At 47.1% G+C, this 26,981-nt stretch overlaps 1 protein-coding gene across 2 annotated transcripts in view; it reads right to left on the bottom strand.

Annotated features, from left to right (window-relative positions):
• The window catches only part of LOC119180083 (uncharacterized), a 56,427-nt gene extending 30,575 nt beyond the window's left edge, over nt 1-25,852 (bottom strand). For both annotated transcript variants that reach the window (XM_037431226.2, XM_075869504.1), the window contains exons 1-2: nt 25,726-25,852; nt 18,864-18,949 (exon numbers count right to left, since the gene is read on the bottom strand). In XM_037431226.2, coding sequence (XP_037287123.2) covers nt 18,864-18,927 — 64 coding nt within the window. In that variant the 5' untranslated portion in view covers nt 18,928-18,949; nt 25,726-25,852. The remainder of the gene's footprint in view (nt 1-18,863; nt 18,950-25,725) is intronic.
• Nucleotides 25,853-26,981: the final 1,129 nt, after the last annotated feature.

Here is a 26,981-nt window from a genome sequence, read left to right as displayed (position 1 = left end):
AAGCAGCTGAGTTGGAACGAGAGAAGTTGGCAGCTGAGAGGGCCAAGGAAGAAAAAGCAGCAGAGTTGGAGAGAGAAAGACTGGCCGCTGAAATGGCGAAAGAACAAAGGCAAAGGAGTGACAGTTGAGAGAAGAAAGAGAGCAGCAATTGAAGTTGGAGCTGGAGAGAGAAAAGTTGGCAGCCGAAAGGGCGAGAGAAGAAAGAGAAGCGGAGATGGCTGAAAGGAAACGGCAGCGGCAGCACGAGATGGAACTCGAGTGGCTTCGTTTGCAACAGCGAAGTGAAACTCCGGTCCAAGCTAGAGTTGAAAGGAGCGAACGGGAAGATCATGGCTTCCGCTTGAACCCAAGCAAGCTGCTCGTAGCGTTTGATGAAACGAAGGACGACCTTGACGCGTACCTTCACAGATTTGAGACGATTGCGAGGAGCCAGAATTGGCCGGAACATCAATGGGCAACTGCTTTGAGTACTTGCTTGAGTGGTGAAGCGCTCAGTGTGTACGGCAGGCTGACGCCGACCGATGCAGCCAACTATGCAAAGGTGAAAGCGGCTTTGCTGAAGCGATTTGGATTTACCGTGGAAGGATTTCGGGACAGATTTCGGACAGGAATGCCAGCTGATGGTGAGACGGCTACGCAGTATGCTGCCCGACTTTGCCATTATTTCGAAAGATGGATTGAACTTTCAGGGACAGCGCAGGAGTACGATGAGCTTAGAGAGCTCCTAGTTAGAGAACAATTTCTTACTAGTTGCCACCCAAGCCTGTCACTGTACTTGAAAAAGAGTAAGGCTGAGTCATTTGAAGGAATGCTTGAATTGGCTGATCAATTCTTGGAAGCGCAAGGTGGCACTAATTTGGCCAAGTTCAAGAAGAAGTGTCCCGAAGATTCGAAAAATTCGGCACCCGAACAAAAGAAGCGTGCACCGGAGAGTGTTCCGCGATGTTTTCTGTGTAACCGAGTGGGTCATCGCGCGAGCAACTGTCGTACTAACTATACGAGCCCTACGGTAGTAAAATGTTTTAAGTGTGGACAGACTGGGCACAAAGCAGACGCACGTCGAAACGGAGCGAGTCAAACTCACCAGATATCATGTGTGCAAGCGGCACCGAAATCCGGTAATAATGCCGTCACCGATGGATTCGTGGAGTTGAAAATGGGGAGAAAGTTCCTATTGTGGGTGCTGTAATGACAAAACAGCCAACCGGTGTTACGAAGGGAAAGCCAACGCTGACTGGAAAAGCTGCGGGCAAAAAGGTTACGGTGTTAAGAGATACCGGTAGCTCCACTGTTATCGTGCGAAGAAAATTGGTACGGGAAGGTGAGTTAACAGGTGAAATGAAACCAGTCTGCCTAATTGACAGTTTGGTTCGGATGCTTCCCGAAGCAGAGATTGAGGTCAAAACCCCGTACTTCAGCGGGAAGGTTACTGCTCTATGCATGACGAACCCCCTGTACGACCTCGTCATCGGAAACATCGACGGGGCGCGAGGGCCGAATGATCCAGAACGATTGGGAGAACACCTTAAGATAGAGCACTCGCCAACCCAGCGACCGCGAGATACAGCGGAGGAGCATTTCGTGACGGATCTCACTCGAGCCCAAGGTCAAGCCGCGGTGCAAGAGACAGTGAATGAGAAAATGATCGTGTTGAATGAGTTCACGTGCTGGGCAGCTGGACTTACGTCGGCACGACCTCAAACGAGCGAGAGTGTAAAGGTGACGGAGTCGGCCAGCCAGGCCAAATGTCGTGACATGAAAAAGCGGGTGAATAACCGGGCAGGAGAGGTTGAGCGTCATGACCCGTTAGCAGTGTCGGAAGCGACAACGATGGCTCAGACACCGCCTCAGATACCGTCGTTGGAAGGGGCTCGCCGGAACAAAACGAGCAAAAACAATAAGAGGAGGTCGAGCGAGCACCGCAAAAAAGGGCGCAAGCGCCGTTCGAAATGCACAGGATAAGTGTTGAGGTCGAACCGGAATGTGTTTGACAGTGCTATATGTTAAGCTAATGTGGTTGTTGTCCTGTGTCACAACTGTATGTCGAGCGAGTCAAAATGTTTGTTACGGCGATGTGATGTATAGCATTGTATATTGTTGTAATGAGAGAACTTTGTACATTTATATGGTTTCGAATATGTGATGCAGTATTGTATTCATGTACCTGTGACTATATTCTATGTGTTGTGGAATCGAATTACAATGTACAATTGTATTGAGCGATCTAATGTGAATGTGAAGTGTCAAGAGCGACGGATTGTGTTACAGTCTGTGAGAGTGTGTGGTGACTGTTCACGCTCGTTGTGTGGTTTTGAATATTATGAGACAATATTCTTAAAGTGGGGGGCAGTGTCACAGAACGAGCGCTCAAAAAGGGCGCGCCGCCAAATTCTCGCGATGAAACGCCGGAGCGTCGCTGCGAGGTCAAAAGAAAAAGAAAAAAAGAAGAACACAAGCTCCCCGGGCACGCTCCCTCTCCCCTCTCGGAAGCGTAGGTTCGCCCACGAACCTCCTCACCCCACAACGGCGGCCGAGCAAGCACTCGAATTTTCTAGATGGAAAGGGGCGTGGTAATGCCGGGTTGAGTCATCCGACGCGGACGGTCCTCGTATCCTCTCGACCTTTCCCCCAGCCTTCGCTGCGCATCGCGCCGACGAAATGATGAGAACCTTCTGGAATCTCGCGCGGAAGGTATTTAATCGAGCAGCCGAGACGAAAGATCAGAAGAAGATGGAAGTTAGCGCGTAGGGGTTCCGCCGTGTAGTCGGCAAAGGTTTTGTCCGTAGAGACAAAGCAGGAGAAGAAGAGGATTTACACCTGAGGGTTGATGACTCGAGCTACAGGCAAGAGTGTGTGTTTACCGCTATCGAGCGAAGACTCGTGGCAACAGCTGCGTGTGTGAAGCCGACGTGTTTCCGGCAAAGAAGTTTGAAGCTTGGAGAGTGGCCAAGTGAAGACGCGAGGTTTCCTGAAAGAGAAACTTCGGCGAGGTTTCCTGGAAGAGAAACTTGAGGTGCAGCGGAACGACAACAACGCTGGACTTTAGTGAGTGATTCTCGGAAGACTTTTGTTCCAAGAACTTTGGACTGAGTAGGTTTTCTATCTCTTTAGTCTTTAAGTGTCTTGGTTGTTCAATGCATGCGACTGCATTGTAGGGCGTATTGTTGTCTGTGTCCGTTGTTTCGAGTGTGGCTTTTTGTACTGTGTAGTACGTTGTTTGATTGGTGACATATTGTATGCAACTATTGTGGAGTGTGCATTCTTGTGTATTGTTTTCGATCTGCCATTATTGAGAATATAGTTTTGTTTGTTCATCAACTCTCGGCTCTGACTTGTTCTTTGGGTCACAGCCGGCGTCCGCTGGCGCGCCAGAAAGGACCACTTCTAAATTGTCCACGCTTTCGTGGTGCGGTTGGGGGGCCGATACTTCGGCCCTCGGAATTAGCCCGGCGATCGCCTCCCTAATTAACGGGACCTGTGTGACATCAGATGTCAACAGTAGGTACATGGGGTAGTGTAGTAGCCGTTGCCTCCTCTTGCCTAGCAAGACAGTCGTAACTGTTGTCGAGCTCCTCGAGGTATGCGACAGCAGGGCCTTTACCGATGTGTCAGCGTTCGTTCGTAAAATTCGTCAGTAGCGCCTCTGCGTGCCCATTTACTGAAGTGACAATACCACGAGCAATCGCGACACCTTGACGGAAGATAGGCGCAGTTGCATGCCCAGCCACTGCTTGTTCGTTATACTGCGCACCACAGCTGACCGAGAAACGTTGAATAATCGCGGCGGTATTCACGCGTACTCGTCAACCACACGTAACACCCTGCGTCATTGTTGTGCGTCATGATTGGTGTCTTCGTCAGCTGAAAATGCTATCACGCCATCTGGTGTGCAGGCAAGGGCACCATGCTCTCTTGAAAAGTCCATTCCTGATATTAGCGATTTGCAGCACTCTGGTGGGAGCATGAGTGTGGCAACAAACGCCATGTTCCCGATGGCAATTCTTGCTGTGCATCTTCCTGTAGGGGTCATCAGCTGGCCTCCAGCATTCCGAATGTAAGGACCCGCCTATTTTGTCCTAACTTTCTTGACATTGTTGGCCAGTGGCTCACTCATGATAGAAAAGTCAGCGCCAGTGCCAACCAAGGCTGTCACTTCTTGGCCGTCAAACTTCACAATGAGGTCGGCAGTCAAATTGTTCTCTGCATAACCATTTTTGTCGGTGTCGTCTTAATTCGGCTATGACGAGGGATTTTCTGCAATTTGAGGACCTGCAACCTTCCCCCGGAGGTCACTGCTTTCAGTTCCCCGTCATGGGCGGGGAGACCAACCTCTGGTGACGTCAGCAAAACTCCGACGGCTTGGGGAAGAAAATGTGCTGGCGATGGTGGGTGCGTTCGCAGGTTAGAGAAGCTGTATTGCCGGCCGGCAGGGTTGTCGTCAAACGAGGAACGGCTTTCGTCTAACTGGCGGAGAGTAGCATCAGGCTGGCTGATACGGTATATCCAGCTGGTAGATAGCGGGCAATAACGATGATTATGTCCAGGCTCCCCACAGTTGTAGCACAAAGTGCGGCGATCGCCGGTCCGCCATTTATCAGTCTTCCGCAGTGGCGGTAGCCTGGCAGGGTCTGTTGGGTGCAGGCTGTTAAAGGGGGTGGTTGGTGGTACTGCGTCACCGGCGCGGACAACGGACGACGAACTGCGTCCGCATAGCTGTATGAGATTGGCTGGTACGATAGCTCAGCAGACAACGCGCGGCGAACAGCGTCTACGTAGCTGTACGCCGGTGGCTAATAGGCCACTTCCGAACGAGGCTCGGTGTAGGCGAACGCCTGTCAGAGTTCGGGGTGCACGACTTCAGTGATGAAGGCAACTGTGACCTTCGGCTTCGGCGGTGGTTGCGATTGTGGTGTGTGCCTGGCGTTCTCATTCGCAATCTCCTCACGTACAATCTGCCGAATCAGTTGACGTAGACAGCTCTCATCGAACGACGTGGTCATAGCGGCGGCACCTACCAATACGCTTGTCATGAGGCGATTGTATTGATGGTCCCGCTGCTGCAATGCGCGCTTAATTGCCGTGGCCTCCCTAATAAATTCGTCCACTGTTGTCGGAGGATCGCGCACAAGGCCAGCGAACAGAGTTTCTTCAACGCCGTCCATGAGATGGTTGAGCTTTTTAGCTTCGGGCATGTTGGGATGCGCGCGGTGAAACAAAACCATGTCTTCAGCAAACATTGCGATCCCTCATTTGACTGTTGAAGGCGTTGCGCGTTTTCACATCGATGTAGGCTTCCGAAAGTGTCATTAAGCCGAAGGTGACGCTCATCATACGTTGTCCAAATTCTCTCGCGGTTTATGAACCACGTCTTAGCGTTGTCTTCAACCACGAAGTATACGTTGAATAGCTTCTCGTCGTCAGAGATCCAGTAGTTATACTTTGCTACCCGATCGAACTGCTCTAGCCAGTCTTCCTTATCTTCGTTTTCGAGACCGCGAAAAGGCTCAGGATTTTGAAGATTCTGGACAGTTACCTGTATTGGGTGGCTTGACAAGGTCAATTCTTGAATAGGGGGGTCCGTTGAGAGAGGTGGCCTTTGTAAGAGGCCGAATTCAAAACCCAGACCTTGAAGGCGATGGTTTGATCGGTGTACTGGAGTCTCGACGCATGGCTGTCTAGTGGGGCTGGGACCAGCGCTGCTCACAAGACTGGCGATCATGAGATGACAGTACCCAGCACTTCCATCAGTGTCAGAGTTCGCAAAGTAGGGGGGCGGGGCTTTATTGCAATGACTAGAAGGACGCTGTTCTCTCAGAGACACCAAAGGTGAACTCGGTCAAACGAACTGCTTCTTCGTCTGTCTTTAGTGATGCGCCTCTCGTGCGGATCAGTCGTCGTCGTCGTCGACGCAAGCGCATAGCTAGGCACAACTAGGGACGCGCCAGTATCGTGCAATGTGCTCCAGTAAACTTGGGGACCTTGTGAGCTCGAGTAAAACCCGCATGTTATTAAAGTCACATGGGTGTAATGTAAAGCACCACGAACCGTTTTTTAGGGGCGAAGCTTCTTAAAGCGGCACCCGCTCATCCCTCGTAGCCGTAGTAGTAGTGTGTAACCAGTATTACATTTTGACCTCCAAAGTGGTGTCGGTGAGAGACTTCTTCTTTGCGTTGTTGAACAAAAAAAGATAGTGCTCAATGGGCATGCTGATGACTGCTGAGGGGGAATGAGAGACAGGAAAATTCGGCTTTTAGTTAACGCGCATGCTGCGAATTTTTTATTCTTCAACAACGCACAGAAAACAAGAAATGGTTGCTATGTTATACTCGCTGGGCATAACCTTCTAGGTTTTAGAAAGGTTTAGCGAGCGTTGGGCCGCAGTGCCATGAATACAGTGAACTAGTATATACCACGAACTCGAGGTGGTTAAAGGTGGGAAGGAGTCACCAAGCGCAAGCCGTAAGAAAGTGTGCGTGTGCCTCCTTTTGTCCAGTCCTTGGAATTTCCGCTGGATGCCAGTGCTTCTATATGAGGAATATATGATAAAAAGATGCGAGATGATGGTACGTGTAGCGTTGAGTAGGCGGACGAAAGGACACACAGACAGATGCATGGACGGATGTACGGATGGCTGCACGGACGGATGGACGCATGGACGGACGCAGGAGCGAATGCATGGGCGAAAGCAGGGACGGACGCACAGATGGTCGTTCGGACGCACGAAAAGACGCACGCACGGACGGGCGGATGGACGCATGGGCGGCCACACAAACGCACGCATGGATGAATGGAAGCAAGAACGAAAGGACGGAGGGATGCTTCGCCCCACTATCCATCAATCACTCCGTGGATATGCTGCCATTTTTGTTTTTGTAAACAGTTTAGTCTAGTCTATTCCGCTCATGTGTGGCCAGGAATATGAGAGCAAGAGAGGCAGATGCACGAAGGATCGCTTGCAAGAACGCAATTGCAGTGCCGTAAAACTCGCCTAGGCAGACCACTTTTTTCGCGGATTGTGCAAGTTGCGATGGCAAGGACCACTTTAACCACGCTCATTCGGTGGCAAAAAAAAAAATTGAGCATCTCAGGGAGAAATCATCAAAGCATTGACATATATTATACGGAGGCTCCAATTTATTCAGCGGAAATTAAACACTGGTTTGGCCACGCGAGCTTCCTGTTTGAGTTGTGGGCTGAATAGCTTTTGTTCCTCTTCCACACGTTTTCTTGCTTCTTCGCTCTGTGCCGTGTTAATGTATATAAACAAATAATCTAATAATTGTGTGTGTGTGTGTGTGTGTGTGTGTGTGTGTGTGTGTGTGTGTGTGTGTGTGTGTGTGTGTGTGTGTGTGTGTGCGTGTGTTTGTGTGTGCGCGCGCGCTTGTACGCGATTGGGTGCAAAGAAAGCTCAGTTTGTAGTTAGCGCGGCGTCCGGTCTTGATCTCTCGCCGTCTAGGTATTTTTTGCGCTATTGTTCGGCATCTGCTTTCAAGGCACAAGAACTTGCACATTACCTTTTAAATGCATAACTACCAGGCTAATATGTCTTTAATAGTTAATTACGCTATGTTATGTCCCAGGTGTAGAGCGCCTTGGTGTTGCACTTCACATGTAAACACCTGCCGTGGAAATTAGTCTGTTTAGGTGCCCGTCATTTTTTTCTAAATCATTATTTTTTTCGTGTTTGACATCGGATTGACTTGTACAGCCAGTAGGACACGTATTGTTTTATACTGAATCAATCGTGTATACCTTCTTTTGCACGGTTGCTTTCTTTCGTACTCTTGTTGCGTTCAGGGCTGTCTCAACTCGCACTAATGAATGATCACAGCATTTCACAATGCCAAATGGGGGGACCCTTAAGCTCCGCCTTTAAGATTTGAACGGGATAGTGAAATCTCTTCTCTAGTGCGCCCTGCAACCACTGAGTGCATACTTATTAATATATTTTATTACATACACACACGCGCATGCACACACACACGCATACAGTAGATTGTACCAGCGCATGCGCGCAAATGGTACTGCAGGTTTTTGATCTAAAGAAAGTGTCGCGTGGCCTCCAAGATTTACGACGCGCGCTTGCCATCTCTGAAGTTAAAAAGAGTCTCACAATGTCCCACAGACGGCAGCACATTATCTAGCGTTTGTTGTTCGCTTGATCAACACCTCTGGAAAGAATGATATGTTTTCCGCTGGAAGGACATAGTTGGCCAGTTTTAAAGCTGTTTGAAAGATTCTGTGTGTTTTAGTGGCGATTGCTGAACTATTCCGGCCTTTTTCGACGTAGTTTGATGGCCTCCCTATCGCGCCTACAAATCACCGAATGGGCTCATTTTCGTCGTTAAACCTGTCGAACAAAATGCGTTAAGCAGGCCCCTTCCGCTACATGACATTTGTGAGGTGTTTTTTTTTTTTTTTTTTTGGAGCAGCTACCAGTAACATCGTACCTTTGTGGTAGGACAGCTGTTTGCCCTGCGAACGGCCCGGGTTTGATCCTCAATGTGACCAAAAGTTTAGTTTTTCATTTTATTTGTTTTCTTTATTTTTAGCTCACGGAGAACTTTTCGCTCACAACGAATGGTGCCGACGCCGACGGCGAAATTTTCGCGACACGAGCGCTCTAATGCTATCGCGTTAAAACCGCTCGTATGTCTTGTAGTAAGTCACCATATAAAAAACTATTGTGTAGCATTTTCTATTTGTCTATTAAAGAAATTCTGTGCCGCAATCCTGTTTATGCGTCTGAAAGAAGTCTCACACCATGGAGATTCAATTTATTTGTTGGTTATTCATTTAGATCTATCCAGTATGATTTCTAGACTTCATTCTTCTATAACTGTAAACAATATAATCTTGTTCGCGATTTTTTTTCTTCGTTGGAACAGAAGTATCACGTAGCAAGGGTGCACTCTGTGAACGAGTTTTGCGTTGCGCTTTGAAAAATTCCTTTCAATTATCTCTCATTTTTGTTTTGCTGACTCATCGTCATGTGCCACAAGCTGCCCTTGTAGTAGATGTTTTATTCACATTCGGAGCTGCCGCTATCAGAAACAAAGGGTTTTGAAGTGCCTACTAGTGCGTGTGACAGCTCTGGGTGGCACTAGAATACAGCCTAATGGTGTCGACCAGTGTCATAGAGGGCAGTGGCAGGCAGTGGCTACGCTCTGCATTGGCTGCCCGCATACCCTGAACATTGAGACACATTGAGTTGACATTCTCTAAGATTTGATATTGAACTTCCAGATGTAGAGCTTAAAATATATTGAAGATTTTCAAAATGTTATTCAGTTTTCTGGCATACACAAAAGTTCAGCTTCCCTTATCTCATGTACTTATAACCTACAGAAATATTCTGTTGAGCATGTGCTTGTACGCTCTCCCTGGTGTATGTTATGAAGTGTCGTGATGTAAGAAAGGGTGGAGTAAAACGCGACAAAATTTTAATCTAGCAAACATTTATTTTATTTCGATAGCATTTATATGGACTGTCTCAGCTAACTTTGGCCGCCAGCAGCGGCGTCCACGTTGGCGGTGCCGTCGCTCACAGTATATGTATACGTATCTCTATATTTGAAAACGCAAGAAACAAAAAAATCCAGAACGAGGCTCCGACGCGCGGAATCAAACTTGGCTTCTCTGAATTGTGAGTGTGACATTCATGAATCAAAAGTGCGACACGTCCTTCAACCGTCAAAGGATAAGCTATTTTTATGTACCACTTACCACTTCTGACGGCCATTTTGGGGGGGGGGGGGGACTATTGTGCAAGATGACACAATGAGTGTGCGTAGCAGCATCATCACGACGAGGCGGCCGATCTCTCATCTCTCATGCGCACTTTGCCCCGCATTGAGAACCGGGTCGATGCTCGCTCACGCGAACTTATTTCCAGGTGGGAACGATCGTACGTTTTGGCCGGCGTTTGGTTTTTACCCGAACGATTCTGTTTTAGTTACCGGCCGCACTATGGTAACTACAATTGCTGCACAGTCTACGTTTGCGAAAAGAGCCTGCTTTACAGAGACAGCGAAGTAACAACTTATACGCTTGTTCGCGTTCACCTGTACATGTGAGTACGATTTGTGCTTCATTTATACATGATGAAGGCGGGCCCCGTTTCGATACGTTTGCAATTCTGCGCGTGACCTCCAAATTTGTTTGTGTTGCACTCATTGATTCGCCATTCTGTCAAAGCTGTGACTTTTTTATTTTACTCCTTGCAATTTACCATCAATGCAGAAATTTTTTTGGGGTACAACGTATGCACTACATTAATATGGCCGTATTTTAACTGTTTAAAACAATTTTCAAAAGTTTATATGCAGTACTCGAAATGTCTCATTGTGCCCCAATCTGCAGGGCAAAACGAGGCGCTGCGTAGGGCAATACCAGACAGTGCGAAAAAATTAGTCCTTCAGGTTCTGCAGTAAAAAAAAAAACTTGGAAATCATTCTGCGGGTCTTCCCAGTCCTTGCATCCAGTCCTTGCACTGTACGCATTGAATGTAGAGTTATCCAGGTGTCGAGCTGCTCTGACTCTTCTTGCAGATCAAACACCGCCGCATCTTTTTTTGCACTAATGCTGTGTTTACTTGAATGCTCTCACCTCATTAGAATATTGAACAACAGGAGGCTAGATATCTTTTGAATTATCTTGATCACCTCTTTTTGACATTTTTATAATGAGCTGTTGAGAAGTTCTATGGCTTGTAGTTTTGTTCGTGGGGCTTCGTGAGAAAATGAGTTTAAAACTGTGCTAGATTCAGACTCTCGAGAGTATTATTTTGATTAGAGTATTGGGGAAAGGTCGCTAAAACTCAATTCCAAGACGTGTTTGTGAACTCTGCAGTGGCGTACACACCTTAACCTACCTCGCAATTTTCAGTCGGCGTATATATATATATATATATATATATATATATATATATATATATTGATAGTACACCTTTAGTGGTGAGCAGAAGAGACGTTTACTTTGTGGAAAACGTAGCGGTAGAACCGACCAGCTGTCAAGCGGAGCGAGCGCGAGCAGCAACAACACTCTTTCTTCTCTTCTTCAGCTGGCGTTCCGGCCTGTGCCAAATATCAATGCTACAAATCACTCCCCCCTCAGAAAAGGAGCCATCCTGGCGACCTATGGAACGGGTACGACGGGTGGGTCGTAGTGCGGCTTCAATCGATCTACGTGAACAGTCTCGCGGCCTCGATGCCGTCGGTCTGTTGATGGTTGAACCGGCTCAACAATATAGTTAACCGGTGAGGCCTGACGTAGGACTCGGTAGGGGCCTTCGTACTTCGGCAGTAGCTTGGTGGAAAGACCAGGAACAGATGAGGGAACCCGAAGCCATACCAAGGCGCCAGGCGAATATGACTGCGAAGACAGGTTTTCGTCGTGACGGTTCTTCTGGTACGCTTGATCTTGGGCGGTTAAGGAACGCGCGAGTTGCCTGCATTCTTCTGCATAGGTGGCGACTTCAGATAGAGTTGTGGATTCCGAAGCGTCTGGATGATACAAGAGAATGGTGTCCATGAATGAGGAAGGTTCGCGCCCGTAAAGGAGGAAGAACGGAGAGAATCCTGTCGTAGACTGAGTGGCGCTGTTGTAAGCGTAAGTTACAAAGGGTAGTATGCGGTCCCAGTTGGTGTGATCAGCGGACACGTACATGGATAGCATGTCGCCCAGTGAGCGGTTAAACCGTTCGGTCATTCCATTCGTTTGCGGATGGTATGCGCTGGTTGTCCGATGCACAACGTTGCATTCGCGAAGAAGGGCTTGTACCGCTTCGGAGAGGAACGTACGGCCGCGGTCACTGAGTAGCTCACGAGGCGCGCCATGGCGTAGAATGAGATTGTGAAGGATAAATAAGCCAACTTCACGTGATGTGGCCTCTGGCAGCGCAGCAGTTTCAGCATAGCGTGTCAAGTGATCAATGGCGACAATCACCCAGCGGTTCCCGTTAGGCGTATAGGGAAGGGGACCGTACAAGTCAATTCCGATGCGGTCGAAAGGGCGGGAGGGGCAAGGCAACGGCTGCAGTTGTCCATTGGCTATGTGTGGTGGGCTTTTTCGGCGTTGACATTTGGAGCACGAACGCACGTACTGTCGGACAAAGCGGTACATTCCGCGCCAATAGTACCGCAGCCGGAGACGTGCATACGTTTTTATCACACCGGCGTGGCCGCATTGAGGATCCGCGTGAAAAGAGTCGCAAATGTCGGCACGTAGGTGGCGAGGAATCACAAGCAACCACTTGCGGCCGTCAGAAAGGTAGTTGCGACGGTACAGGAGTCCATCGCGGATGGTAAAGTGTCGAGCTGTGCGCTGCAGTGAACGATTGGGCGTAACTTTGGACGGCCGAGACAGTAACTCTATCATAGAGGCTATCCAAGCGTCTTGGCGCTGTTCATAGGGCATGTCCGCGTACGAAAGTGCCACAGCATCGAGGCTGGATACAGAAGTACTTCCGTGTTCATGGGGAAGTGGAGAGCGGGAGAGAGCGTCGGCATCTGAATGTTTGCGGCCTGACCTGTAGACGACACGGATATCATAGTCTTGGAGGCGTAACGCCCAACGAGCGAGACGGCCAGATGGGTCTTTTAGTGACGATAACCAGCAGAGGGCGTGGTGATCAGTCACGACGTCAAATGGACGGCCATAGACGTAGGGTCGAAATTTTGTGATTGCCCAGACGATGGCTAGACATTCTTTTTCTGTGACTGAATAATTCTGTTCAGCCCTAGTAAGAGTGCGACTGGCATAAGAAACGACGTACTCGTCGTATCCAGACTTGCGTTGAGCAAGAATAGCGCCAAGTCCGACTCCACTTGCGTCGGTGTGTATTTCTGTAGGGGCATCAGGATCAAAGTGACGGAGAATCGGTGGAGATGTCAGCAATTGACGTAGTTTCGCGAATGCCTTATCGCAATTGGAAGACCACGCCGAAATGCCCTCGGTGTCAGAAAGTAGCCGTGTTAAAGGGGCCATGACAGATGCAAAATTACGGACAAATCGGCGAAAGTATGAACATAAGCCGATAAAGCTCCGGAGTTCCTTAAGTGTCGATGGCTTCGGAAACTGGGCGACAGCACGGAGTTTTCCAGGATCAGGTAGAACGCCGTCCTTGCTGACAACATGCCCTAAGATGGTGAGCTTCCGGGCGGCAAAATGGCACTTTTTCAAATTTAGTTGGAGCCCAGCATGTGTAAGGCAATGCAGGACACTTGCGAGGCGCAGAAGATGGGTATCGAAGTCTTTTGAAAAAACGACGACGTCGTCCAAATAGCAAAGACACGTCTGCCATTTAAGGCCTCGAAGTATGTTGTCCATCAGACGCTCGAAGGTGGCTGGGGCGTTACAAAGGCCGAACGGCATCACGTTAAACTCGTACAAGCCGTCCGGAGTTACAAACGCAGTCTTGGCGCGGTCAGCTTCATCCATGGGTACCTGCCAGTATCCCGATCGAAGATCCAGCGAAGAAAAGAATTCTGCACCTTGCAAACAGTCGAGAGCGTCGTCAATTCTGGGGAGCGGATAAACATCTTTGCGCGTGATCTTGTTAAGGCGCCTGTAATCCACACAGAATCGGATGCCCCCGTCCTTCTTTTTGACCAGTACCACCGGGGAGGCCCACGGACTGTTAGACGGCTGTATAACGCCACGATTGAGCATATCAGACACTTGATCGTCTATAACTTGGCGTTCGGCGTGGGAGACCCGGTATGGACGCTGACGCAATGGTGCGTGGGTGCCAGTGTCAATACGATGGACAATTGCAGATGTTCGGCCCAGACTGGTTTGTTTGAAGTCGAACGATGAGCGGAAGTGGTCGAGAAGTGTCAAGAGTTGAGTTCGTTGGTCAACAGGAAGGTCAGGATCAATCGATGGAAGGAAGACGTCGAGGGAAGAGGTGGCGGATGTGAGAGCGGAAGTAACACTGGCGATCTCAAGGCTTTTTGCTTGATAGGGCAGTTGACTGGTGCCAACACAATCGATGTCCTCAAGGCGGCCGATGCATTCGCCACGGAATAGGGTGACTGGTACAGAAAGGAGATTCGTGGCATAAATGTTTGCGCAAGTGGCTTCGACCGTCAGAAGAGCAAAAGGCAGAAGAACGTTTTTTTCGAGAAGTGAAGTCTTCTGACGGCGTGAACATGACGTCCGAAAAAGCGGCATGGTCGCACGAGATCGGCACAATAACAGAAGACATGGGTGGAATATCAGTCTCCGCGGCGACGACAACACGAGAAATAGAAGGCTTATTATAATCGTCGTCGGAGAGCGATGACAATTCTAGTTCGGCCCGGGCACAATCAACAACGGCATGATGTGTGGAAAGGAAGTCCCAGCCTAATATGACGTCGTGTGAGCAGTGCGGAAACACGATAAATTCAACCACGTACAGAACGCCCTGGATGATTAACCGAGCCGTGCACGTCATAGAAGGGTTCACGTGATGCGCTGTTGCCGTACGAAGGGAGAGACCAGAAAGCGGAATCGTAACTTTTCTTAACTTGCGACACAATGCTTCACTCAATACAGACAGGGCAGCTCCGGTATCTATTAATGCTTGAACGGGGATACCTTCAATCAAGACAGTTATTTCATTATTCGGTAGAGAACGAGGCCTTGTGGAGTTCGACGGTGGCGCAGTTCTTGCCTCCGGAACTGCGATGGTCAGTTTTCCGTTTGGGCAGGTGGTGCACGCCGAAGCATTGGTGAAGGCGAACGTCGGCGCGGGGAAGGCGATCGGCGTGGGTTGAAGGCGCGGCGTCTCGGCGGAGAAGTGTCCGAAGCTGCATGGAACGGCAGCGTCTGTGGTGGTTCTGTGGGGGCGTAGCCGTAGGTGCCATCAATAATGCCTGAGTGAGGGACGCGCCGGCGACAGAACCGCTCAACATGGCCAGGCTGACGACAGTAATAACAGATAGGTCTGTTATCCGATGTACGCCAAGGGTTGTTGGGAAGCGTTGAAGGACGGCGGTAAATGGGAACATGCGAGCCTGCCGGTACGTGTGTTGCGTAGAAGGCGTTCGCTTGGTGGGCAGGGTCGACGACGTTTGACGGCGCATGTACCTGCCTTCGCGCGACGTCAGCGTAAGTCAGGGGAGCGGACACAGGTGGTGGCTGGTACGTGGGGGGAAGTGCCTCGCAGACTTGCTCTTCGATGGTTTGGCGCAGTGACGAGGTCAGCCCATGCGTATTGCTGGGAAGCAAGGGGGCAAGGGACAACTGGCGTGCCACTTCCTCTCGGATAAATTGCTGGATTTGCGGGGTCAATACAGTCTGTTCTGGAGATATTGCACCAACGGTCAATGCTGGCGTGCTGGTCATGTCGAAAGTAGGCCGTCGCGTTGAAATGCGCTGTTTTCGCAACTCATCGAAACTTTGGCAGTGTTGGATGACTTCCGAAACTGTTTGCGGGTCTTTAGCCACCAGCATGTGGAAGGCATCGTCCTCGATGCCCTTCATAATGTGTTTTACCTTGGCGGTTTCCGACATGTCAGGATCAAAGCGACGGCAGAGGCCTACGACGTCCTCAATGTAGGACGTGAAACCCTCTCCCGACAGTTGGGCGCGATCCCGCAAGCGCTGTTCTGCACGGAGCTTGCGCACTGTCGGTCGGCCAAACACGTCCGCGAAGGTGGTCTTGAAAGTGGCCCAGTCGGTAAGCTCGGCTTCGTGGTTGTTGAGCCAGAGCTCTGCTACTCCTCTGAGGTAAAAGTGGACGTGGCCCAGTTTGTCGTTTTCGTCCCACCTGTTGTTGACGCTTACTCGTTCGAACGAAGAGAGCCAGTCCTCGACGTCCTGCTCATCGGTGCCGTTGAAGATGTCTGGATCTCGCTCTCTCGGGACGCCGGGACAGTGGACAGGTGGAGATGTAGGAGCCGTCTGCTGTGCAGCGTCGATGGACATTGTTGATGGCGAAGGTAGAGTTCGGTTGCGGAGTTCCAGGATGGAAAAAGGTACCCAGCACTCTCCACCACTTGATAGTACACCTTTAGTGGTGAGCAGAAGAGACGTTTACTTTGTGGAAAACGTAGCGGTAGAACCGACCAGCTGTCAAGCGGAGCGAGCGTGAGCAGCAACAACACTCTTTCTTCTCTTCTTCAGCTGGCGTTCCGGCCTGTGCCAAATATCAATGCTACAATATATATATATATATATATATATATATATAAGGAGAGAGACAACTTTTTTGATGCGCTCGAACTTTCATGTGATTTTTCATACACACAGCACTTGTGCAATAGCGTAAAAAAAGGACAGTCAGTTTTGCGCAGCATGCACTGGGACAATACATACATGTTCGTCATGTATGATGCATGAAATAATATTACACTTGACGCTTTTTATGCATTACCTCACAACTTTCCGCATGAAATATATTGATGGTGGCCTCCTCAACAGTACATAAGTTATCAGTGAATGAAATTTCAATCACTAAAACAGCTCACAAAGAGTTGAGTGTTTAGATTTAGAGCACTCTTAGAGGAAGCAAGAGTACTTTGAGCACTTCTATCTACTTATTTTAGCTTCCCACTCAGCATTACTCCACTGCTTTATTCGTCACCGCTTTGCAAGCTGCCTCTATTGCTCGAAGTTGCCATAAGCAAGGTTTATCAGATTTATCGGAGATTAAAGCGAAAACTTTTCTTGCGCTTCCACTACGGCAAAACTAAATCATTTAAAAAGATTATTCGCAATCACGTGCTCACAGCAGCTTCGACAATGCAGTGGTGATGGTAATCTTTCTTTATGAAAGAAAAAAAATTTGCTGAAGCAGCCAATGTTTTGACCGGTCCATAAAAAAGTTTGTTCTTTCTCATCTTTACCCGCATCAATCAGTCGCAGCAGAATAAAAAATTAACAACTTATGCAGTAATATAGGGCCCTTGTTCAGCACTAGCCTGCTCTGCAGCGCTGCAGCACCGGGTGGTGAGCGTCGAAAAGAGTCTTCACGGAAAATGTTCGCTGCTGTAATGTTGAAAAATTATCACTGCATTGTACGTTTGCTTCGTAATATTTTCTTTATCTCGTAACATTCAATGGAGTGATTACAGTAACGAAGGAAAATTTTGCCTTAGTTGTTTGCCCCAGCGGGCAGCTGACAGTGACTGCTGTCGAAAGGGGGGGGGGGGGCTGAATTTTTTCAGTGAGAGGGCTTGTGCCCCCTTGCCCTTTCCCCCGGCTGATACGCCTATGTTTTATCGACTTGACTTGGAAATTCGGCCGTATTTTATGCGTCTCTTGAGTGCTACCTTATGAACATGGAAAAACTTCGATCAACGTGAATAAATGGAGTTCTGTTCTGAGCGGCAATCACTCCTTTTTCATGCCGTTTTCTCTCAGCAAGTTTTAGGCGATATTGTCTTTTAAATGAAAATCCTGCTAAAGGAGCAACTATAATATATAGTGATTCTAAGTTAATGGTTCAATCATTAGGGCACTCACGAAGGCAATTGAATTCTTTTTTGGCGTCTTTTCCATCTCACATGCCACAATTAAAGGAAATTCCCTTTGTTCCCAGGCATCTAACACACAAATATTTTCTTGTTAAGTAGATCGCAGTCTCAAGCAACAAAAGAAATGTTTTTGTTGCTGTACTGATGCACGAGTAGCTTCATGCACGGATCCAAAAGTTTTGCCGAGTAGAAGTTTTCCTCTTTTACTGGCCGTGTAACTTTTTCCCGAGCGAACGCTGTAAGAAATCATCAACTTTTACACTTCAAAAAGAAATCGAGGGCTAGCACTTATCGGTGGCAAAGAGAGCACAAATAGAGGAGTTTTCTATTTGCCACAGCGGCCGGCTAAGTCAAAATGTCGCGTTACGCCCACTGTCTCATTTTACTCCACCCTAGCCTATTCATGTAAACTCATCGAACGGCCTGATCATGTGCGACGCAATATGGCAATGAATCTACTCCTGCAGTGAGAACTTCCACATGAGCTTGAACTTAAAAAAAGCCGCACGTCATTGCCGGCTATTAGGCATATCACCGAATCACGGCGTCAAGCTTCTAATTTGTGTAGTAGAAGGTCAAAATACGGCCTCGCTTCTGCCAATTCTGATCAAAACTGTTTTTCGATAGTTGTAGCATTCTTGTAAATTCAATATAAATGATAATTACAATGATCGTGGTGCACTAAATACAGCTGCAAGCCTAACGGTCAGCCATGCTAGAGTGAACCATTCCGGCTAACGTGTAAAGAACATGAACAAGGAGGACCGAACATATTTACAAATGGGTGACGGAAACTAAAACCTCCAGTTAGCAGTTCAGATGCTAAATATTTTCCATATAAGTATGTCTAAATTCTTAGCGAGTATGTCGTATTGCCGCAACGTATGTGCGTTATGACGCTCTTATGTCTTGCGAAAAAATGGGCTATTTAAACGTTCACCTCATAGGCAGTACACAATGAACAAACTGTCTTCTGTTAGGCACTAAAGAAAACGTTTTTCCATGTCTAGGTTTATGTGCATCAAAAACAGGATTGATGCTGTCTTTCAAATGTTGTGCAGCGGTAATTTCTCAGATTTCGAATGTGTGGTGCGTCAATTTGCTGGGTCAGACTTCCTCTCATTTTTTACAGAAGTCTTTTTTCTCGCAGCGCAAGTGTTCCAGCTTTGAGTTCATGCAGCCATGGCCACCATTTTGAAAAGCAATCAAAAAGCTTCATTTCAGCCTATAATGTATGACTCAGTTTCCAGCGTCCAGCATACGTTGCGGAGTATGCCGATGCCCCTGTATACAGCACCACACTGGTCCAATAATCATTTATTGTGCAGAGACAGCGCCACTGGATATTACACAAGTGGGTATCTATCCTAATATTAAAAACTATATTCCAGTACTCACGTTCTCCAAGGCATAAAAGGGCGAAAAAGCACGTCAGCCAAACGCAAAAGTTTTCATATTTCATTCTTCTACTCGGGAGGCTCACCCTATTGTAAAAACATTGACGTTTTGTCAGTCGCACGAAGACGCGACATACAAAGTGTACACATAAAAGCAGAAAAAATGCACTTTATTATCATATTAACCCTAAACCGCTCCTGTTTTTAGCGTCAGAGTGTTAAGTGAGTTGCTGGCATTTTTCTTAAGCATTCAACAGTCGTGATAATGCATAAACAAACAATTGCGCACGGGCATTTTCTAACAGCCTGCTTACATGCCCTCCAGGTGGCCCGGAAACCGGTAAACTGTGGGCGGTGGTCTGACAAGGAATACAGTTTTATAACTTTGTCAAGTGGAATTGCAATATTTTGTTTCCGATTGCGAGTAATAACACTTTGCGCGGATTACTCGCAGAGACAGGTCTGATATAAAGACTTTTTCTGTGAGGCGGCCTATGGGGCCCCCAGGCTTTCAAACACAACAGTGCAAAAACATTTTTAAATAAAGATTCGCATCCAGATTTTAGCCTTTCCTGAAATCTTTATTTATCTTATCGATTCCGGACGACAATTTCTCTTCGAATAGGACCTATGTTTAGATATGGGAAAGCCAGTCTTCCGAATTGCGTCGTTAAGTGATATTTGATTCTTCACCCTTCCCTTTCTATTCTACCATAATAAACTTCACTGCTCCAGACTTTGAGGAACGAATTATGGGACTGTGGCCTGCATAGTGAGGTGACTTTGCGACCACTGGCCTAAACAGAAAGCTGCGCTTCACGCTCATATACTGTGCACCGCGCTCGAACAGTGCTAACGGTACTCGCTGCTGAGCAAAGGTCGTGGTCAGTTGGGTCTGAACCTGGCCGCGTAAGTCACCTTTTTATGAAGGTGAAATGATAGAGGCTCGTGTACTGTGGGGTATCAGTCAAATTAAGGATGCCAGATGATCAAAATAAGCAAAGCCCTTCAACAAGGAGTTCCTTAAAACCATATCGTAGTCTTGATGCGTAAACCTTTCCCCCTCTTATAATACTGAACCATTCACAAATTTATTTAACGTCTACTCGAACAACCGTGCAATACTTCTGCAGGCGCACCCAAATACAAAAAATAAAAATGAAGAGTACAGTATAGTCTTCAGAAAAAAAAATCACAGCATATTCACTGAGTGAATGATGATGAGTGGGGCGAAGCGTCCGTCTGTTCTTTCGTCCGTGTGTCCGTTCGTTCGCGCATGTCCGATCGCGTTATAGAATGCAGATGGCTCGCGGGTAACACCACCGAGACGCGAGCCAAGGAAGACGAGCGCAATCGCCTTCAACGCACCCACCACTCTGCTCCATTCATTATGCTCCACCAACAATCCTCCACGTACGGCGATTATCTAAGAGACTGAGAGAGGCACTCATTGGCGAAGTGCGTGAAGCAGCGAATTGTAAAGTAGCGCGTGCAGCAGCCAATCGAAGAGTAGTCAAAACTAGTGTCAATTAGAAATCAATATCCTGTCATGGTGAAGTACAATAACTTGTCAAGAGTAAGCTCAAAGGTCTTCAACGTGGCACATAGTAGAACAATTGGAAGATAATGGCGAACATCCATTTTGGAGCGCGACCTAAATTCTGGAAAACACGCGCAGTTTTTCGCTGACTGATAATGAAGAAAGTGTTCAGACAGCTGTTACAGACAGCTGTTCAGACAGTTAGTACAGGGATACTTATGCCACCTCAAGCATTTAGTGTGGTGCAACGGGTGCCATCTAGGACAGATGGCATGGGTAGTTTTAGGCGCCAAAATTTAGCGCAAAAAGTGCACTATTGAAACATTTTGTGTTGATTTCTAATAATATTGTTATATTTATCCTAATAATATTATTCCCGGCCTGTTAGTTTTTCATGCTGGCTCACGATATGCTATCCAGCTCTTTACTTCCTAATTGTATTAATTCAAGTAATAAGTCTAAGAAATAAGCAACCATTTGATGTACCTGTCATTTCACATATTGCAAAGTCTCTGTAATGCTAACTTTGTTGATTTTGATCTTTTCATAGTTCACAGTTTTTGTTATTATCTGTGCTTTGCACTCTTTTAAGCTACTTGTTCACAATGTACCGATCTTTCCCTCCTTAAGAAAGCCTTCCATATAGTTCTGTACGTTCCACATTATTTTTCCCTCTAATTCAATGATTGTAACATTGTCTTTTATTGCGATAGCAATTGTATGCAGATTCTCGGCTGGATTTTGCCACCGAAGTCAGCGTGGGCGTCGGCGCCGATGTCACGCACTATGCATGTATACGTATCTATATATATAAAAAGGCACAGAAACAAATTTAGGAAATAAACGCTCTGGCGCGCGGAACCGAACGTGGAGCCTCTGCGTCATGAAAGCGAGGCGTTAACAACAGACCCACCCCAGAGCACGTCCTTCAACGTTCAAACAGCAAGCTATTTATACTTACGACTTACTGCTGCTCGCAAGCATCTCGGAAGGAATTGCGTTTTCAGCATTGCCTGAAAGATGGCACAATGAGCGCGCGCCACCACATCGTGCGGCGGCGCCCGCTCTAATCTTCTACGCGTACTTTGCCCGGCTTAGAGAAGGGGAGTGACGCTCCCTCGCGCACCCTTATCTCGCGGTGGTGAGGCGGGGAGGATCGTATGCCTTACCTGGCCTCGGGCTTTACCTGGAATGATTGTGCTGTAGTTTCCGGGTGCACAAAGGCCACTGGGATCATTGCAGTCTCCGTTTGCGAAAAGCGCACGCTTTTATGATACAGCAAATTAACAAAATGAAATGCTTAACTATTCGGGTGCATCCGTACTTGTGAGTAAGTTTTGTGCGTCATTTTTGCGTGAGAAACGCGGGGCACGTTTTGATCTGCTTCCCATTATGCACGTGACCTTTCAATTTGTTGCTATCGCGTTCATTGCCTTGCCCTTGCGGCAAATTTGTGACTTTTTATTCTCTCCCATTGCGTTGATTGTATTTTTGTGCGTGCTTTCGCTTTTTTATTTATATTTCATGTTTTCACAGCTGTGTTTATTGCATTGTTTATTTGTATTGCTTTATTTATGTGTGCGCCTGAATAAATGCTTTATGGTTGTTCCTCAAGACGTTATATACAGATTGGCTGAACTGAATGTTAGACTGATCATTACACTCATCTGGTAAAATACAACCTTTTAACCTCACCTACACTTTCAGTTTCCACAGGTGTATAAAATGACCTTCCAACAGTGCTTTCGCACTCTGGACATAATTATTTATTTCATTAGTCAGTAGTCCTGAATGGATTTTGAGAAATATTTTCGCCGTTTTTTGTAGGCAACTTGCGTTACTGGTGTGTTTTTTTCTGCACTATATAAAGTGAATATAGGCGTTTTCTTGGTATTTTCATTTGTGTATTTTTTGTTCTTTGGAATGTAAATGATGAAATAGGGATAGGTGTTTCATTTTAAATCGGGCACACGATGTGTTTTTGCTACGGTGTCAGTCGTGCATGGTCAAGGCAACTACGTGCAATTTTCGAAAAAAAATTGTAAATATTAGAAATATATTATGGTCTGTCAGTGATGGTTTTCATGAGGCCTGAGGAAATTCCGAACGCCTCAGGTTGCTAACGCGCACCTAAATACAAGAACGTCGACCTTTACTAGTTTGCCTTCTCCATCTAAATGCGGCGGCTGTGACCGGCTTACCATTCCTTGTTATTCTGTCCAGTAGTCGAGCTCAATAACCTCTTCCCCGCTGCGGATGTTTGAGGGCCGAAATAAACAAGGCGCTTGAATATCAACCTTTACATTACAAAACGTGAGAAAATTTCCAGTATAAAATACCTCGCGAAGACAGCAGCAGCTGTTTTTTCTTAAAATATATAGGAAGAATTCCTCAGGTATCAACGCATGTCATTAAGAACGTGTATGAGACACAGGAATATAAAAAATGCCACTATTCATCAGTTTTTTTAATGAAAAGGAAGAAGAAGGACCTTGGTAGAACAAATCGACTTTGGTTGGTCGCGGGAAAACAACAGCGAGGCGAAGACCTCGAGTGCATAGAGCGAGAGAGCATTCGAAAACAGGAAAGGTAGCCAAACCGGTACTTGCGCGCTCATGCTCGCTTCATTGGCAAAGAAGAGATGAATGAATCAGATTTGAACAGACGCTGTCGTAAACAGGCGTTGTATTTATGTCTCTGTCGTTTCTTGACAATGGCGCAACCATCAAAAACAAAGCCTTGAGGCAGCCACTACCTCAGCTAGCGTGTCTTGAGCATTCCGGTGCCATCATTTAAAGAAAGGCGTCTATGCCTCCTTGTAGACTCACTATCTCCAGGCTCTGCAAACACCGTCCATGGACGGCATCCAGACGTCTTTGGTGGCCCAGCTTTCTATTATCGGCACCACGAAAACATTTCACGCAAAGGCATTGCACAGGCTTTTCTCGCCTGGTAACACGGTTAACTCTCCCGTCTGCATAGATCCCGTGAACTGGACACTTATCGTTCGATCGGACTTCTACGGATGTTGTCACGCGTCCTTACTTATTGGTTTTGCCACCCTGAGTACCAGAGTTGCAGTGTACACCGCACATGCCAGCCCTGGCTCTCAATGCGAGCCACTAGACAGCGACGCGGAGTTGCAGGAGACCATCGGGCAACAGCACGTCATGACTAAAGTCTTTATAGTGTGATGCTCCCATCTGTGTCCTGCCTTTTTGCCAACATTGTTGCGCATTGAGTGCCATGTTGGCTGTGGCTGCCCACGAAGCCTTCAGGCCAGCCTACCTAACAACAATAGTGAGCTCAGCGTTCCCACACGCAGCTTTAGGACCAACTCTGCTGCTTGACATGGGCACACTCCGAGTTCTTCTCTTGCGTTTCACCTTCGGAAGCTCTTTCAGCTGTACCGAAGTTCTACGGCTTCCAAGGCGATGTCTTCTGATGAACTGATACCATAAAGTTGCTGCGCACCCTCTACGCCTGGCCGGAATACTCAAAGTGAATAATTGCCTTGAACCATCTTTGTTGTGTGCTCAAGGCGTGGCATGTCTACGAAAGCACCCGGCAGCAGTCCTGGTCAGAATGGTGCGCCAAGCTGACTAGTCTATTGAGCACTATTTGGAGTAACTTCTAATCTAACTCATTGTCAACTACGGATACTAGTTGTGAGGCCCAAATCATAGACAGTGGAATTGAGTCCTCTACCACCCTTACCTCCCTCGAATACCCAGGTTCCGAAAGGGACCATCCCGTAGGTACAGCTGCACCCAGCACCAACATTTTCTCTCTCAGATACCGGATCCCAAGGGGCACTGCTGTGACGGTACATAAGTGTCCTATAGCAACCTCCCGGTACTCTGAGCGGAACACCTCGCGACAGACACCTATAAAATCCGCCAGCGGAGTTTTATGACCGAGGGCACAATCTCCCATTCAATATTCACTTCCCAACTGGACATGACAGAGACCAAAACAGTCTGCAAGCCACAACTGCCGGGGGCCTTTCCTCCAAGCTTGCGAGCGTGAGAGGGTGTAAACCCATCGGCCTTGGGTATGACGATGTCTGCACCAGTTCTACTATGGGTGACGCGTACCGATTGAGCACTTTTTTGAGTCAGCGACAGAGATGTGCACTCATTATGAAGACCTGAGTTCCAATATCAACTAAAGCCGTTAAAGAAATACAGTTGACATGGACAATACTCAAGTTCATATTCCTAAAGAGTGTCAATAAATGATTGGTTCAAGACAAAAACAATGCAGTAGTATATGCACATCGCTGAAATGAATTAAATTTTCATCATGAGCTTCGAACTTCAGATCTTCTCATTTCACATGGCCAGTGGCTAGCAGAGCAGGTTAGGCATATCTATTCAATATACCCAATAAAAACCCAAATGGTAAATTATTTCAGCTGGTAAGCGCCAAGACCACATGTGTTAAGTTTGAAACAGCAGCGGTGCCGTTGTGATGACACCGAATAGATTAGATTTGTGGGGTTTAACGTCCCAAAACCATCATATGATTATGAGAGACGCCGTAGTGGAGGGCTCCGGAAATTTTGACCACCTGGGGTTCTTTAACGTGCACCCAAATCTGAGTACACGGGCCTACAACATTTCCGCCTCCATCGGAAATGCAGCCGCCGCAGCCGGGATTTGAAACCGCGACCTGCGGGTCAGCAGCCGAGTACCTTAGCCACTAGACCACCGCGGCGGGGCTGTGATGACACCGAAGGCACAACCTTCAGAATCATATGTACGTAGGCAAGCTATTTTCGATGAATTATGAATCGAAAAGGGGGTAACGCTGGAATGAATACAGGAGACTAGAAGAGAGCTCATGTCCATGGATTCTGAGCGCAAACGCCAGTACACTTTTAAGCATGTTATCTGTTCCTGAGTAAAGCGAATCCTAATGCCCGTTAAAATTATGCGGATGTCTGTCACTGTGGCATGGCACAAGACGTCAAATGCATCCATTTATTGGTTAATGACTATCTCTGGAGGAGTCAAAGCTGAACAAGCTCGAAAAACACGACCCTGTAATAGGGTTCATATTGTGGGAATAGTTATGCGATCATGACGTTTATCCTGTGCTGCTCCAATTTACTAAGAAAATTCAATCCAATAAAATATTGAAACTTGTACTTTTCAAATCTTTTTCCTACACCAGCAATATCCTAGTTGATGTTATTTGAAACAAATTGCAAGCGAGAAAAGATTCTCGAGATAACGTATTGCCAGAATTGCGGAATATTTTTTTTTCTTCTGTTCAGAGAAGTCTCCCCGAGCATGTAGGGTATGTGCACGCTTCTCACCTGTGTTGTTTCCGAAAGCACCTACTGGTCCTTCCTGTATTGAACTATGCTCGCTGTGGCAGGAGCCGTTCGTTTACCACTCGCAACGTGCCTTAGTGTCATTTGAAACGCTTATATGAAAAAAAAAACTAGAACCGTTACTTACCAGATTTCTTTGTTCGCATGAAGCTTTCGCTGTTTATTTGAAAGAACCTATTGTTCGCGAAGATATCGCACCTCCACAGGTGCGGTGTAGTTGCCAAATGCGTAGAATATATGCACTGCAAAAAGCACTGAACATCTGTGTTCCATACTCTGTATTAAGTAGGTGCTCTCGAATACGTTCAATAAATGCGTAATGGAATCTTATATATGAGACTAATCTAGGAACTTGGTGCATTGTATGGTAGCTGTGTAGTCATTCGCGGGGTAATCTATATGAGACTGCGACCCTAAGATGAATGAATCTGTAAAACTAATCTGTTGTGACATTTTGTGGCATTTACTACAGTGCGTACACATTTTGGTTTATTTCGATCCACATACGCCTAATCGCTGATAACATAGGAAAAGTTGTATCACTCATTTTGAATTCCTATTTTTACTTTTGCTGTAATGTAAAAGTCCTCCAACATTCAACACCAAACAGCCGAGGCACCTGCGGCTGCTCTGCGGGTAAGATATAGCGCTGCTAATTGTAGAACACTATTTTTGTCTTCCAGTGGTGTCTACTGTATGTGTATAGCTAGGGGATGCGTGTGTGTTCTCTTGTGTGTTCTTGTGTGTTCCTCTTTCTGTGCAGTATAAGAAACTGCGATTTCGGATAATGAATCCTTCTTCACTTATTATTGTGAGCCTTATAAACACATCATACTTTTGTCGTGTAATACTCAATGGTTTATGTTACATTTTCAGCGTACGCCATGTGGCCATAGTATTCAATATCCACTTCTAATAATTAATGCACCCATATTGAATCTACAACTCATGCGAAGTGAGCTCTGTTAAGTATAGTGTCTAACTAAAATGCACTATTTTTCAGCAGCAGCCGTATCAATTGAACGCCTTCTGAAAGGGTTCTTTCCGCTACAGACTGGTGCAGTCCAGCTGTTCCAGCTGACCAGCAGTCGTCTGTGCCTATAAGCGCTACCCTCCTGTGCTTTCCTGTGCCTGCGCTACGTGGCGATCAGAAGTGTCTGTCTGCGTCTGCGTTACGCGGCTACCGGGGGTCGACATCGACTCACCATCGTCGACTTCTACGGCATTAAGCATTCCGA

This window comes from Rhipicephalus microplus, chromosome 7 (assembly GCF_043290135.1).
Source record: "Rhipicephalus microplus isolate Deutch F79 chromosome 7, USDA_Rmic, whole genome shotgun sequence".
Taxonomy (NCBI): Eukaryota; Metazoa; Arthropoda; class Arachnida; order Ixodida; family Ixodidae; genus Rhipicephalus; species Rhipicephalus microplus.
Note: the sequence above shows the minus strand (reverse complement) of the source record. Positions and strands in the feature narration are given on the sequence as shown.